At 39.9% G+C, this 16,296-nt stretch overlaps 1 protein-coding gene across 1 annotated transcript in view; it reads right to left on the bottom strand.

Moving 5' to 3' along the window:
• Nucleotides 1–16,296, bottom strand: part of ADGRB3 (adhesion G protein-coupled receptor B3) — a 556,344-nt gene that overhangs the window by 165,585 nt on the left and 374,463 nt on the right. Inside the window, exons 16-17 of the mRNA XM_032214959.1 lie at nt 3,499–3,625; nt 1,778–1,881 (exon numbers count right to left, since the gene is read on the bottom strand). Of these exons, the coding sequence (XP_032070850.1) occupies nt 1,778–1,881; nt 3,499–3,625 (231 nt within the window). The remainder of the gene's footprint in view (nt 1–1,777; nt 1,882–3,498; nt 3,626–16,296) is intronic.

The following is a 16,296-nucleotide window of genomic DNA, read 5'->3' as shown; positions in this document are numbered from 1 at the left end:
TAGGGTTATGTTACAGCGCGCTTCTGTCGGCGCGCTGTTGTCGGCGCGCTGTTGTTGCGCGGTTTTGACGGTGCGGTTTTGTCACCGCGCTTTAGTCACACGCGCTTTAGTCTACCGCGGTTTTGTGCTGGAACCCCTGTATAATGCTTTTTCAAGTAAACACACAAGGTTCCCTGGACCATAACTGTCTTCCCTCAGAATAGTTATTTTACTCCACTAATTTTATTTAATTTATTTGTGTAATTTTTATAAGCATCCATCTCACTAAATGATTCTGGGTGGCTTTATTTCACTTTCCTCTCTCTAGTCACTTTACTGATATAGCCCTATTCCTAGTTTCGCATTACTTTCATTTTAACACAGCTGAAGATATAGTCATAAACATACCTTATGGTATTTATAATTCAACTTTAGAGCCACTTGGGCCATAAATAGTGTAAAACTCCATAGAAGCCATAACCATCACTATTGCTCCTGGCCATCACTTTGAAACAATAAGACACATGAGGAATGGTGTTTTACCCTTACAGTTTACACAAGCTAAAACGATTATGCCTACTTCATTCAACTTCTGATAGCATTGTATTTTAGGGTGTTCACCTACACATTTTAATATATGTAGATGTATTCATGTATTTATTTCCTCAGTGTCATGCATGAATATATATTAGTGATTAATAATAAACTAGTTCTGAAGTATTCTGCTTCTTCTGAATCAATTGGATGAAGCATCTACTTATTGAGATATGATGGGAAAGAATAATCTGTAAGCATGCTGTAATTCAGTATCGTTTTTCCATTTAATGGTTACTTCATTTTTTCCCCCTTCTACATTGCAAAGGGTCATCTCTCTCAAATTGGGATTTTCCCCTTGCTTCCACTGTGAATGAGATCTAAGGGATAGCACGTACAATCAGTTGAATCTCAAGTGATAATTCAATTAGTGAAAATCTATAACCCCCCTCCAAAAAAACCTTTCAACCCCACAATTGCTCTTGGTGTGTGGAAACCACTATGAGGTGTCTCAGACTGTGTCTTTGTGTATTCATGGAAGCATTCACTGTATTAAGAAAAAAATTGAATATATGCAGTGGTTCAACGATAGAGATTACTGAGGGCCTGTTATGCAATAAGCAATATTGTGCCACTGAATCAACAGGAACTAGGATTACATTAGTGGAAATGCTGAAGTACTAGGAATACTTTTCACTCAATTGTTTTGTTTACCATAAGGAACTATGGTCTCAAATTAAAGCTCCATATGGATCTAGGCTTCTCAACCAAAGGGATCGAGGTACACACATAGATCTTCATAGACGTGAAAGGGACATTCTTTGAATATAATGAAAATTTAAATGCAGGCATTGCAACTTTGCCACTCACAAAGATTTTTTTGATCAGAACTGATGTCCTTAATGCTACTAAAGGGAAAAAAAGTAGATATTTAATCATGAGTGTTTTTTATCAAGGCAACCTTGTCTACCAAAATATGGGATGGAGCACACTGCTTTTACTTTTGCCTTTCAGCCCCAATCCAGGAGCTTTCACAGGCCATCGCTTTCGTGACAAATTTTTGTGTTAAATGCATTTTATTTGTCGATAAACATAAATTTAATTATGAGTAGGACAAGATTAATAACAAAACATAACATTTTAAACAGAATCATTTGCATATTACACTATCTAATTAGCAACTCTTATAGAAGAGACACATACTTTTATTTAGAGCAGAAAAGCTTCTTTTGTGATTTTAGAAAGCCACTTATCAATTACATACCTCCATAGAGCTGCATAGACAACTGCTAGGGTGATCAAAGCCAAGCATGAAAGGCCACTGCCTACTATTAGGGTTACTGAGGGAGTCCCAGATGATTCCATGATCTGTGGATCATAAGAAATATCTATCAGAGAAAATCATATTCTAATAACTGCAGCAAAAAAAAGATCTTGCAAATATAATGGATAGATAGCTATTTCATGTCAATGGTATTACCAGTAAGCAGCCATTCCTCCCTACTTTAGCTTCAATTTGAGACTGTAATGCTTTTAAACCCATGGGATTTCAGCAGACCAAGTGAATGCCTATTGCATTGGCCTTGAACAGGATCAAGACCAATTTGACTCACCAAATAAAGAAATGGTTTTGTTTCTTTACATGAAGGTTAGTGATATCAACAGTTCCATGGGAGGTCATGATATTTATTGCCATTACAGATTTTTAGCTTTAGAAAAACAGCAACACATTTTGGAATTACATCTTCCCTTGAATGCCAAAGGAATGGGCTGAAGAAATGATTTGGTTTTTGACAAATTAAATGCTATCCAGTTCCTTTTCCAATACTTATGACCAAACTTTTTGACAGTACAATAACTTTCCCTTAAAGTCATACAATTTTTCTTGTGGCTTTAAATGGGTAAAAGAAACACCTTTGGTGTTGGGAGAAATTAACAAAAATGCATAGAGTAATTGAAAAATCTGGACCTTTAAAACAGACAGTCAAAATTTTCTTCTTATGTTTAATATTTTCACAGTTGAAGAATAAATGACCTTGAGGAAGAAAAGTCTTTTTAATTCAACCAAATATCCCTCACACATTCCCGCACTTGTACTTCTTTTATCAGTTTTTTAAAACTGCAAAATGTATATGTCATTGGCTAATTAAACAATTAAACTGAGAAGTTTTCAGAGATACCCTGCTTGATTTAGCAATATACTGTTGAAAAGCCTAAAGGCTCCAGTGTAAATTACATTTTATCTAGATATGATGTGTCATCTAGGCAATATAAAATGCATTGCTTAAAATGGATTTTCAGTTTATTTCGGTCAGACACTTCTAGGTTACAGGTAAGATGATTGCTGACTGTACAGTTAGCACTGTTTCCCTTAGGTTTCCCAGGTATTTGAAAATCTATTTTAATAGGCAGGGCTTTTTTAAAAAAACAAAAACAAAAAACCCAAATCCATACATAATTATTTTTAATTATTTTGTATTTTTGTTCTAGTTTTATGCATACAGGACTGTCTCTCATAAATGTCAACAAATAATATATATTCCCTGTACTGAAAAACGCACAACTGCAATCTGTTTAACAAGAGTGGCTGGATTCCCTATTCTACTGGCACTAATGATCAGAAAGATCTCGCTCATTCCTATTTCATTAATTTATCCTTAAATGTAATCTATTACAGCTTCGAAGTTTTCCTCTTTACGAATAGGAACCTGCTCCACATCTGAAATTGATAGTAGTTGTTTATGTGGCAAATATATATATATATATATATATATATATATCTGTAATTCATTTCCATAAACTGTAAGATATGGAGGGAGAAGATCCAATCTGTTTCTGACCCGCAAGCAGTGATATAATTCCTGAATACAGGTTACTGAAATATCTCTGGAGTTAATCCGGAATGCATTAAAACATTCTCCCAGCCTTTACATTAAACTCGGGGATTTTTTTCCTCCAGTTTCCCTCCCCTCCTTTGTTACTTACTATTTCTCTAGGTTGCTGAGCCAAAATGGCGAAGGTAGAGAGACGATCACATAAGCATTTCGTATGGGATGCATCGGTAAGCACAGTTTTACATCCCTGAGTGGACCAGGTTCCCAAAGAGTCGTTCCTGCAAGAAGAGAGAGAGAGAGAGAGAGAGAGGAGAGAGAGAGAGAAAGGGAGGGAGGATGAGAGGCAGAGGAGGAGGAAGAGAGAGAGAGAGAGAGAAAAAAAAAAACCGGGATAATTACGGCGGGCGGTCAATTCCGTGAAAAGAAAAGGCAGTTTAATTGAGAGCAGAGTCTAGTGTGAGTTCCCGGACAGAAGAGATCTACTTGTTGTTGAATAGGACTTAATTTAGATGCATCTCCAGCTGTACAGTAATGCGGGGGGGGGAGGGGGAGGAATAGAGGCGGCGTGGAGGGGGGGGAATAGAAGGCAAGCAGGCAGCTCTGCCGAACGCAGTGAGCTGTCCAAAGCTCTTGGTGCTGAAACCACGTCCAGCTTCAGAGTTCTTTCTGCCAGCCAGAGAAGCGGAAGCTTTTCCCCGCCGTCCGCCGCTTCCCCTTAACTCGGAGCACTGCAAAAACTCATCGCGGGGGGGAATAAAACAAAAGCCTCTTGTGGCGTTTCCCCCCCCCCACCTCTCTCTCTCCCCCTACCCCCCCCCCCCACCCTCACCCAGTGCATACCATCGCTGCCTGGATCTGGCTTCACGCTTATGTGAGGCTACAACCTTTCTCTCTCTCTCTCCCCCCTTCTTTCTCTCGTGGACGCGTGTGCAATTTAAATGCGGATGGCCGTGAGATATCTGCCTGATTAAGACTGATTTGAGATTGGCCGATTCTTAGGTCTTCCTCTGCTGCTCGGCTACGCTCCTTGCTGCTGCTATTAAGGTAGAGATTCTGCTCCGGTTGGGGTTTTAACCGTTCAAGCCGGAGGATTTCACCCTGGAAACCGGCAACAGCATTCCTCCTCCAACTCTTCCTCTCTCTCTCTCTCTCTCTCTCTCTCTCTTTTGCCGCGCCTCTAGCAGTGGGGTGGATTTCAGCAGGGCACCACATCTTCAAAGAGACCTGGTCCCCTCCAGACTTCCCCCTGTCCAGCTCGGTTTCATCCTTCCCCTTCCACCCTCCCCTCTTAGTTCCAGGGGTATTCGGGGAATGGGGGGGGGGGAGAGGGCTGGTTGGAAGTATTAAGGGATTCCCCCCCCCCCGCCCAACGCCAACCTTTTGATTTTGCTTTTTAAAAACAATCACCTATCTCCGATTAGGTTAGCCCTTTAAAAAGACAAAAAGCTCCTGCTCAAATCTTCCCCAGCAGAACAATAAAATGGTACCAACCCACGTTTTCCTTGTGCGGAGAAAAAGAACGAGGCAGAAGTGGGGGTGGGGTAGCAGAGAGAGAGGGGGGGGGGAGAGACAGCAAGGATATTAATCTTGCCTCCGTGTGAATTAAAGGCATTTGGGGTGGGGGCTTTGAAAGAACTCAAAACTGCTATCACTGATTGTATGTATTGCATATTAAAATGGGATATTTTCCTTTCCCCTTGCATCCCTCTGCATAAATAATCTCTCTAGCCCACCTCAGGTTCATTGCCAAGCTTCATATGCAGCTATTCACATATTGCCTAAGCTTCTGCTTAGGCACCAGTGGGAGGACTCTGCCAGGAACAGCAAACTCTCTTACTTTCCCTCCCCAAGGTCCTTAAAATAAAGAGAAGCTGGAGTGGAGGAGTGAAAGCTTTCGCCTTCAAATACCACCCTCTTCTCTCTGACTTTGAACCACCTGCTTCGGATTTCCCTCTTATTTCACGGGCATTATGGTAAACAGCAATCCTTACGCACTCGTCCTTTTTCCTTCGAAAGGTACATCATCCCAACCCACTGTGCACCACTTTATTCTTCAATGCCCTGCGGGTTCATCCTTTGGCATTATAAATACTTTCAAGACCAGCCCGTAAAATAGCGCTAATCCCTAGATGTCATTTAACTATTTTTTTAAAAAAGACCATTTATTAAAAACTTGGAAACTATCACTACTAAATATATCTGCCACGGGTGAACCTCACACATTCATTGCATTTGTCCTCCTGGATATTGTTTTAGTAAAACATTGTTTTGTCTTGTTGTTGTTTGAGTCAAACAATATTGTTTTGTCTTGTGCCGTTCAGGCACAAATGAAATACATTTATCAGAGATGATTAAATATTCAAGAAGATTCTAGTTTAAGGGAAACTGATATGGCAACACATAAAAACAATGTTTAGTTTTTAATTCAGTTGAATTCAGAGGGATGCTTAATAGAACTGGATTAAACATGGAAAGTACTTGGCCACAGCCTAATATTTGGTTGAAGGCTACTGATTTCAGGATATGATGGTTAGAGCTGGGAGAGCTTGTTTGGTTGCCATCATATTTAAAATGGAAACTCAGTCCGCTAAGAATTAGACCATAAACCTCAGCCAATAGAGAAGGAGGAAGAAAATACAATGTTTGTTTTACTTAAAACCATATCGTCTACAATGCACACTCATGTACATCTTATTAAGCTTAGATAATTTCTAGATCATCAGTTTGATGGCTAAAGTCTGCACTAGAAACTAGAAAACTATGAATTCAAGTCTTCCTGTAGGGAAAAAAAACTAGCTTGGATGAATAGATAGAAATCTAAAAAGTTATTTAATATCATTAGCCACAATTCATGGTGCTCCTTAGGGGATGTACAGAGCTCTGTTTATATAACCTGGATTTTTGTGGTCTTGTTGTCTCCACTGTTCTGCTTTGGACACCAATTATACCACTCTGTGCAGTGATGATTTGTTTGGTAACTAAGGAAAAACAGGAAGAGAAGGAGCCCTGATTGCAGAATTTAATAAAATCTATTGGTTAAATGGTTATTGGGCTTCCAAATTAGCGAAAGGCCAAATTTGTATGTTGTTTTTGTGGCATGGCTTTCTCTTCCAAAACCATTTTTGATATAGTTGGTTCATATATACATCTCATAATGTATAGGGTATCTATAATATATGCAGTTACTTCCTGTGTAAATTTCAAGGGCCTTGAGAAAGACATGAAAATGCAATCAAAGCAGTCAATTTGTTGATGAAACTTGGAAGCCAACCATGTCGTTCCATTTATTTAAATGGTCTTTCTCTATTTAAGTGGAATGATACACTTAGTACTATATATGAAGCATTATAGCATTGCATCTCTTTAAGCTAGGCTTGCCTAAGATCATCCATTAAGACTACAAGCAAACTGAAATGATCCAGAATAATTTTTGCTCCTGATTTGACCACTGCATTGTACATGTGGAGGATGAGAGAAATTAGAAAACCTTAAAAATGTATTTCAAAAACAGGACAAGACAAAAAGTTCTGCATAATTATAATTTCAATAGATTAACACAGCATTTTAAAAAAACTTTTTATTTTCAAGTCAAAGTTTTTTTCCTTATATAATTTAACTAAAAATTCACCTTAGCTATGCATGACTGCTATTCTCCTAAATGAAATTTGCTTAGAATGCACAACTGCAGCAGCAGCTCCTGGAAAATTGTGCCACCTATTGTTGCCTGAATCCATCTGTATTTTTGATAAACTATCTCCTTCTTTCCAAAAAGCTAAACCTGAAAAGGATTATTTCTAAGGTTTAAGTCATATTTCCACACAAGACACTTTCCATTTGATGATGGGAAGCACCCGATATATCAAGGAACCATAGCAACAAGAAAAAGAACCACAATTCAATTAGAAAATGAAGGACTCTGCTATCCTTTGCATTTACACAGGTGCCTTTGATCCTAGTCCATTAGTTTCACCACCTAATTTTGGGAACGGTTATCAGAAGGGACAGAGTAGAAAAGTTGTCTTAATTGAGTGGAATAAATCTTGCTTTACTGTGGCTCCAGTCTAAGGCCCATTCAATAACTGAAGGCATTTAAAGGAATATACAAGTGCAAAGGGAATAAGGGCACACAACCTATACTTGGAAGTATGGATATTTTCAGCTATTCATACCAATAAAATTTGAAGAAACCACAGATTTGGAGAAATGTATGAAAACTTTACCTCTTACACACACACTCAAGCAAAACCATTGCAAATCCCCGAACAGTCATAAAGTAAGAATCAAGAGCCTTACTGAACTGGTTGAATTCATCCCCAGGAAAGCTATGATTTGATCATGATTGGAGGGAGCAATATTTGTCACCTCTTTGCTCCCTCTACAACCTTCAGTCTTCTTTCAACATTGCTCTGAAGAGTCCTTCAACCTTCCCCATTGTATGTTCAATGTCAGAGCACAATAGAGGTTGGGAAACAATGAAGATTGCTTCCTTCCTCATCCTATCAGCAGAAAAGTTCTACTGGCTTGGAAATTTACTCTGGATGGAAGAAACATTCCTGTTCACAGAAGACCGACTCTGGCGCCAAGCCAAAGAGAATAATTAAGTTTGCATAATAACATGACTACTTAAATTTATCACGCAATTTCAGTGTTCACAAAATATATATTTTGAGTATGTATTCAGAACAACTTTTTAATTATCCTCCTTAAATTCTATATATTTTCGAAATGATCTGTCTACAATTATAAATAGACTAAATAATGTATAAATTTTAAAAAAAATGAAAACAAATCTGTAGTAAATGGGATATATGTGATTCATTTAGCCCAAGTGCATCTTGTTATTTCTGTAGGATCCTGTACAGTAATGGTATCCTCTTATCTTCACTACCTGTTTGGTAGGAGGCGCACACATCTAGGTGGGTGGGTGGGTGGAGCCTCATGCTGCCGCCACTACTGGTTCACTCGAACCAGTGTGAACCGCCAGAATACCACCTCTGATCCTGTATCTATGGCTTTTCAGTTCCTTATATTAGTCAATCAAGTGGCTATTTTGTTTTCACTAATCTTACGCTATTTAAAAAAAAAATTGCAAGCCAATCTTTCGCTACCTAATGGTTTCCAGACATATTATTTATTTATTTATTTATTTATTTATTCATTCATTCATTCATTCATTTATTTATTAAACTTATATACCGCTTCATAGGGCTTTCAGCCCTCTCTAAGCGGTTTACTTTTTTTTTTTTTTTTTTTTGCAAATTGAGTCAGCAACTTGCCCCCACAGTCCAGGTCCTCTTTCACCCACCTCCGAAGGATGGAAGGCTGAGTCGACCTTGAGCCAGTGAGATTTGAACCGCTGAACTGCAGATCACAGTCAGCTAAAGTGGCCTGCAGTACTGCACCCTAACCACTGCGCCACCTCGGCTATTGAGATTGGAACTCTCAGAATTCCAAAGCAACGTCCTCCATGGGCTTCTAAGTCTGGGAATTGTATAATGAGCCTTTTTGGAAGACAACAGAAATTCTGGAAGTTAGCAGCACATCAAAAACAGAAGATAACAGAAGCAGCATGATCACTTAAGGTCTGCCTCTTTTATATAGGCATTAACACTATAGTACATGCATCTACGAAGGTGGAGCTTGTGTGGTGATTCCATTCCTCTTGTTTTGCCATTTTTGACACACATACACACAGATACTCTTGCCGCTAATGCTGCTGATGAAACAGTTGTCTTTTGAAATAGCTGGATAGATCCTTAAAAGTTAGTCTGTATATATGTTCCACTCAAGTCTTTGGTGACAAAGCAAGAAGCCCCTCACTTCATCGCTCTTGTTAGACGTCAGAGAGGCAGAGGAACAGGGAAGCCTGTTCCCAGTGTGCGCATGCGCAGAGCTGCCAAAAGGCAAGAACAGTTAAGACAAAAGGGACGACTCGGGAGTAATGCTTGGAGGTGATTGGCCCCTCCCATAGGACATAAAGGAGGAGCAAAAGCACATGAGCCTTTGCAAAAAGCAACTTTGTTCGTTCTGGTCGGTTTAAATTCTGAAGCTCCTTTTTGACTCTTTGCTCCATGTGGCCTTGCCAAGCTAATTGCCAATTAGGTCTTTGGCAGAATTTCAAGGGAGATAAAGGTGGGTGCTTATCAGCCTTACCCTGAAAGACTTTGGCAGACTTCTGTCAGACTCTTTACAAACTATTTGTGACTCATTAAGAGATGTAAACGAACACAATTCACAGCTGTTGAAATAAAAAGAGGGTTTTGGGGACTAAGCATATGCTTTTTACTGTCAGGAAGCCTAGGTCAGAACAGAAAACTTTCAAACAAGTTACACGTGGAATTCTTCCAAAAGTATCTTGGGCAATATAATTTCTAAGAGTGAGCAATTTTTCTATGGTGAAAAATAATTCACAGAACTGTCTATGAGAGAAGCTATGGGTTATACAGCAGAATGCCACAATTAATGCTTTGTGGTATCATTTCACCAGATCTTCACAAGCCCTAGTTTATAGAATAGAATAGAATAGAATAGAATTTTATTATTTGTATGCCGCCCTTCTCCGGGAGGACTCAGGGCAGCGAACAATTCAAAAGGGGGGAAAAGGGGAACATTAAAAACGAAATACAAATAATAAAAATAGGCAACAGTCGCACAACCATACATGTCGAGAGGGGAGGGAACTCCTCACCCCCAGGCCTGCTGGCAAAGCCAGGTTTTGACGGCTTTTCGGAAGTCCTGGAGAGAGGTGAGGGTCCGAATCCCTGCGGGGAGTTCATTCCAGAGGGCCAGAGCTGCCACAGAGAAGGCCCTCCCCCGGGTAATAGCCAGATGGCATTGGCTGGTAGATGGCACCCGGAGGAGGCCAACCCTGTGAGATCTAATGGGTCTGTGGGAGGTAATTGGCAGCAGGCGGTCTCTCAAGTACCCAGATCCAATACCATGAAGGGCTTTATCTAAAAGAAGTGCAATTTATTTCTTAGCTTGTATAGAAATCTCATTCTAAGCTTTCAAGATATTAGATGATTCAGCCCTTACAATATTTTCCTATCTCTCACAAAACTACTATCCTTCCTTTCTTTCGGACCCTCCCTGTGCAGATCCAAAGGCTCAAGGTTGCCACTCTGATCACAAACACAGTGGCAGTGGCTCTTCTTTAATGCTCGCAGCCGATGCTCACAATTGCTGTAAGGAAGGAAGTGCTGTTGCCCATTATATGCTTACATGGAGCCCAGTCGCCTTGATAATTTTGCATCTTGCAGGATGACAAAGTATTGATTGTCTAATTAGTTGCTTTCCAGAGATGTAACACAATACAAATTGTGTGCTGAATAGAAGCACATGTTTCCTCTTTGTACACAGCAAAGCTTTTGTTTATCTGGAATGTGGGAGTTAATTCTGGAAATAATATTTAATTGCTAAAGCAATACTGGGGAAATACAATGAAGAAATGATGAGCTATTTACCTGTCAGCTTTATGCAGCCTTCACAACATGATAGTCTCAACATCTCTTAGGTTATATATATTCTATCATCCTAGGCCAATATGGGAGATACTTAGCCGATATAAGGGAATTCTAAAATCATGTAAAAGAATAAATTGTAGGAGGCTGCTCTAGGAATGTTCTTCCTGGGCAGTCTTTTGCCCAGTGCTGCTAAGATTATATTGATTTTTAGAAGTCACTCACATCTATTGATATTAAATGCTGGGCTTCTACCCAGATTTTTTTGTTTTTCTTTTAAAGCATAGATGGTTCAGCAAAATTTATTTGGCCAGTTTTAGAATAGTGGCTCAACTTCTCAGCCAGGATAAATTTGTTTGAATTGCCTTCTGCTCTAGGATAAAGTTCACATAGCTCAGCTCCATTGGAAACTGCTCTTTTGCTGTGACTATAAAAGTAAGGTAAAGGTTCCCCTCACACATATGTGCTAGTCATTCCCGACTCCAGTGGGCAGTGCTCATCTCTTTTTCAAAGCTGAAGAGCCAGCGCTGTCCGAAGACGTCTCCATGGTCATGCGGCCGGCGTGACTAAACGCCGAAGGTGCATGGAACGCTGTTACCTTTCCACCAAAGATGGTCCCTATTTTTCTACTTGCATTCTTACAGGCTTTCAAACTGCTAGGTTGGCAGATGCTTGGACAAATAACAGGAGCTCACTTGGTTACGCGGCACTAGGGATTCAAACCATTGAACCACCAACCTTTCTGATCAGCAAGTTCAGCATCTTAGCCACTGAGCCACCTTGTCCACTTTATTGTGACTAAGAATGAGCTTTAATGAGTGTGAAAAAAAGCCAGAACTCTAAATAAGAATGCTGAAAAATAATCAAAGTGCCCTGTTTTGTCACTTTACTATTGGATAGAATAGACTTACAGCTTTATACATACTGTAACTGTAGTTATGTGTTCTGACACCCTCCTCCATCCTGTAACGAAAGTCGAGACAAGCTTAACTAGAATGTACTTTAATTAGCAAGACCAGAATCTCGGTGGCTGAAAGCCAAGTAAAGCAAGAGATAAGGACCTTGGCAGCAAGTCCGACAAACCTTGGCAGCAATTCAGACAAACCTTGGCAGGAATTCAGCCTGCCAAGGTAGTTACGTTCTCTTTAGTCAAAGCATTGACTTCTGCAAGAGGGGTATGTCACAAGCAGTCTTTTTTATAGTCTGGAGAGGAGCCTAATGACCACCAGCTGAGCACAATTACCTCCTGTAATTGCGTAATTGTTCTTGACGCCGAGTAGCTCTTCGATGGCGTGCATCCAGGAACAACTCACTGCTGGCTTCTGGATCACTCTCCCTTGGGAGGAGACAAGTGGTCCAAGGCTCAGGTGCCACCTGGTGGCCAAACAGTCTCTCTGCGCCCTGCTTGGAGTTGGAACCATGTCCAGGGTCCTCCACATCCTCCAGAGCTGACTCATAGGGCCCCTTGCTGTCGGAGTCTGGTGGCAGCTCCTGCTGGGCCACAACAGTTACGTATCCTAATTTCCATAAAACAGTGCATATATTTGAAACTTGCCCCATTATCAAGAACTGTGATCTTTGGGTCATTTTTTAGATGTTTAGCTATTCTATAGCATCTTCACAGAATTATAAAATAGGATGACTGGAAGGGACGTCAAGATCATCTAGTCTAACTCTCTTTCTACTTCAACAATCCTTGACTATAGCATCCTCTGCAAATAATCATCCAGCCTTTGATGAAACACCTCCATCGAAAGAGACCTCCCTCCCTGGAATAGGATGCCTTGGCACCATCTCCTGCCAAGACATCCTGTTCCATGGCTGAATTGCTGCTACTTTTAGGAAACGTTTCCTGATGTTCAACCAACAGCATCTATTTCCTTGCCATTTAAACCTATCATTTCTTGTCCTGACTTTGGAATAGCTGAAAAATTCTTCCTAGTATTATTCATGTCAGCCCTTTGGATATTTAAATGCAGCTTTCATGTCTCCCTCCAATCTTCTCTTTTCCAGGCCAAATCCTCAGGAGTTTCCAAACCATTCTCTGTTTTTCTTTCCAGGATCTCGGTTTTATTGATTTTTTTTTTGTGGGGGGATTATGCAGGGTTAGGGTTCCTCTGCAGGCTGCTCATCAGAAGTGGGTTCCAGAGGTGGGTTCCTACCAGTTCGCACCTATTTGGTAGAACCGGTTCGTCAAATCTACCAAACCGGTTAGAAGAAGTTCCAGGAAAGCAGGCCACACCTACAGAAGAGGTTCCAAATTTTTTTGAAACCCACCACTGGTCCTTGGATATGATTATTCTACACTATCACGCTCATATTTATAAAACTCAGTGCCTCTGTGAAAGGTAAGGATGACTACTGCGTTTGTGGTGCAATCAGAACATTGCGTGTGTTGAAGTTGTTTTAACGCAAACCAAAGATGCCTTTTAAAAAACAAGTTTACATCATATTCTTATGCATGCCAGTGCTGTGTGTGAGGTAATTTAAGGTGGTTTTGACAAGTGTCATCGGCATCTTCATATCCGGTCACATGGGCAGCAAGCCACTCCTATCCGGTCACAGGAGTGGCAAGCCACTCCCACAAAGGAGGCCACACCCACAGAGTAGGTTCGAACAATTTTTGAAACCCACCAATGGTGGATTCCAACCAGTTCGGACCAGTTCAGCCGAGTAGGTAGTAACTCGGCCAGCCACATCCCCGAACCGGTTCTATCGGTGGCAGCATAGGCGTCACCATCTTGCTGTTTGCTTCTCACATGCACAGAAGCAATTTTTTTACTACTTCACATTTGTGCATATTGTGCATGTGTGCATAGCATGCATCAAGAGCGCACGCACGTGCAAAGCACACACACAAAGTGCATCCCTGAGAAAACCAGCAGTAATAGAAGCTGGAACCCACCCCTGCTACTCATTCTAATCCTACTTCCAGTCAATTGTTTAGCAATTTGACAGTACATCTTGTCACGTGCCAATAGTAACATGGTAGCGTCCAAAATAAAGCCAATAATATAATATGGTATATAATAGTATAAATGGACTATAATATATATTATACAAATTGATAATATATTAATGTATAGTCTAGTAATAATACAATCTTGATATGAATCTATTAAGAAAAACGTTCCATAGAAATGTGCTCCTTCAGATGAGAGGAGGAAGGAAGTAGAGAAGGAAGGGAAGAAGGAAGAGAAAGGAGAAGAGGATGGAAGGGAGAAAAAGAGAAGGAGAGATAGTAGGAAAGGAAGAGGAAGAGTGGAGGAGAGGTAAGGGAAGAAGAAAGAGGTAAGGAGAGGTGGGTAGAAGGGAGAGGAAGAGAAGGAGAGAGGGCAGGAAGGGGAAGAGAGAGGGTAAGAGTAGGGGAGAGGTAAGGGAAGAAAGAAGGGGAAGGAGAGGAGGAAGGAATGAAGTAGAGAAGGAAGGGAGGGAGAAAAGAAAGGGAAAATAAGGTGGTGTTACAACAGGTGCTAGGGATGGTAAACAACAGGTGCTAGGGAAGGAGCCGAGGTGGCACAGTGGTTAGGGTGCAGTGCTGCAGGCCACTTCAGCTGACTGTGATCTGCAGTTCAGCGGTTCTAATCTCACCGGCTCAAGGTCGACTCAGCCTTCCATCCTTCTGAGGTGGGTGAAATGAGGACCCAGACTGTGGGGGCAAGTTGCTCACTCAATTTGCTAAAAAAAAAATTGTAAACCGCTTAGAGAGGGCTGAAAGCCCTATTAAGCGGTATAGAAGTCTAATAAATAAATAAATAAATAAATAAATAAATAAATAAATAAATAAATAAATAAATAAATAAATAAACAAACAAATCAACCCAAACTGTATATTATAACCTTTTCAATGGAATAACAAAAGTATAAGAATGGCAAAGGAAAAGAATAAATATGTGAATGTATACCTATAATTGTATGTAAGAGAATAAATGACAGTAAGAATATAAAACACAATATAGGTAAATAATATTTTGGTATAAATAGCTAAGTATAAATAAATATAGAATTGTACATAAAAATGGATAACGAATAAGGAGACCATGAATGCAAGATAGAAAGGTATAGAAGGGAAAACACTAACTGTAAAGAAACCGATACGGAACTGCTGTATGATATATGATGGAACGTTTTGTTCCTATGTTGTGTTAAGTCATGTGTTTGTTTTTGTTGATGTGTTTATGTGTTTAAAATAAAAAAAAATAAAAAAGAAAGAAATGTGCTCCTTGGTTGATGTGATTGTATAGCATGAACCTATATGAGTAGCCATCTATTTCATGTAATTATAATTGCTTGGGGCTTCGGTGGTGTTGAAAACGCCGTCAATTTTGTGAATGCTCAACTTTTATTTAAAATGCGATGGTTTATATCCTCAGTGTCTGTGTATTCCCCCGCTACAAAATTCCAATACTGAAGAGTCATTCAGCCTCACCCTTTCATCAACTGTTACATTTGTTTTAATTTATTTCGTTCACCTGCTGGCTATGTTCTCCCCTGTTGTGGTAAGACCGCAATTGGAACAATCATTCAACTCCATTTGGTGCGGCCATTTTAGATTGCGGTGAGACCTGGTGCATTAAATATTACTTCAGAGTATTTATATCGGAGGGATCATGCAGAAGAGATAGTGGCGCCGAAGCAGATCACGGAATCATGGTCGTTACCACTCAAGATGCACTGGCAGCAATGTTTATCCAACCTGGCATCATATAATATTGTGAAAAATAACAGGGCAGAGCACATCCATACATGATTCTTAGCTCCTGTTGAAATATATGATGCACATGACATCCTAACAGCAGCAAAAAATAATTATTACTAAGAATGTGCCAGGATATACTGCAAAAACTATTCATGTAGCAATGAACTTATCACATAATATACACTAATTGCTGCATTATTCTTCTCTGATGAAACCTCCGCCAATATGGGGGTGTATGGATGTGAGATTTATTTGTTGTTGAGTTGATTTGTTATGCCCTTACTCTAAAGACTCCTGGTTTCAGTATCTAATTATCTGAGTAATAACACCCCACGGTGTTTAGAAGATAAAGTCCATTCTTACCGTACTATGGGCTTATTTTAAACATTGCAGCTTGTAGATAGCTAATCTTCCTTACATTGTGGATGCTTGTGAACAAAAGACCGACAATGAAATCTTTACATTAATTCCATATTTAAAGAAACAACAGTGCTATATTAGCTTTTCACATCAAGGACTGTCATATCTCTTATGAGACTGTCCAGTTTAGCTGACTATGGTAATGTATTGGACACAGTATACCTTGGTTTCAACATAGCATTTGACAGTCCCCCCCCCCTAGATCATAGTTGAGATGATGTAGCCTACACTATATTGTCATTAGATGATATAGTACTGTTTTTTTTAAAAAAAATACTCCATGAATGCATGTCAATGGCCCCATATCAAGCTGAAAGGAAGTGTGAAATAACTTTCCCAGTGTGTATGTCAATGTGTGGATAGATAGATA

This window comes from Thamnophis elegans, chromosome 4 (genome assembly GCF_009769535.1).
Source record: "Thamnophis elegans isolate rThaEle1 chromosome 4, rThaEle1.pri, whole genome shotgun sequence".
Classification (NCBI taxonomy): Eukaryota; Metazoa; Chordata; class Lepidosauria; order Squamata; family Colubridae; genus Thamnophis; species Thamnophis elegans.
This window is presented reverse-complemented; position numbering and strand designations above follow the sequence as displayed.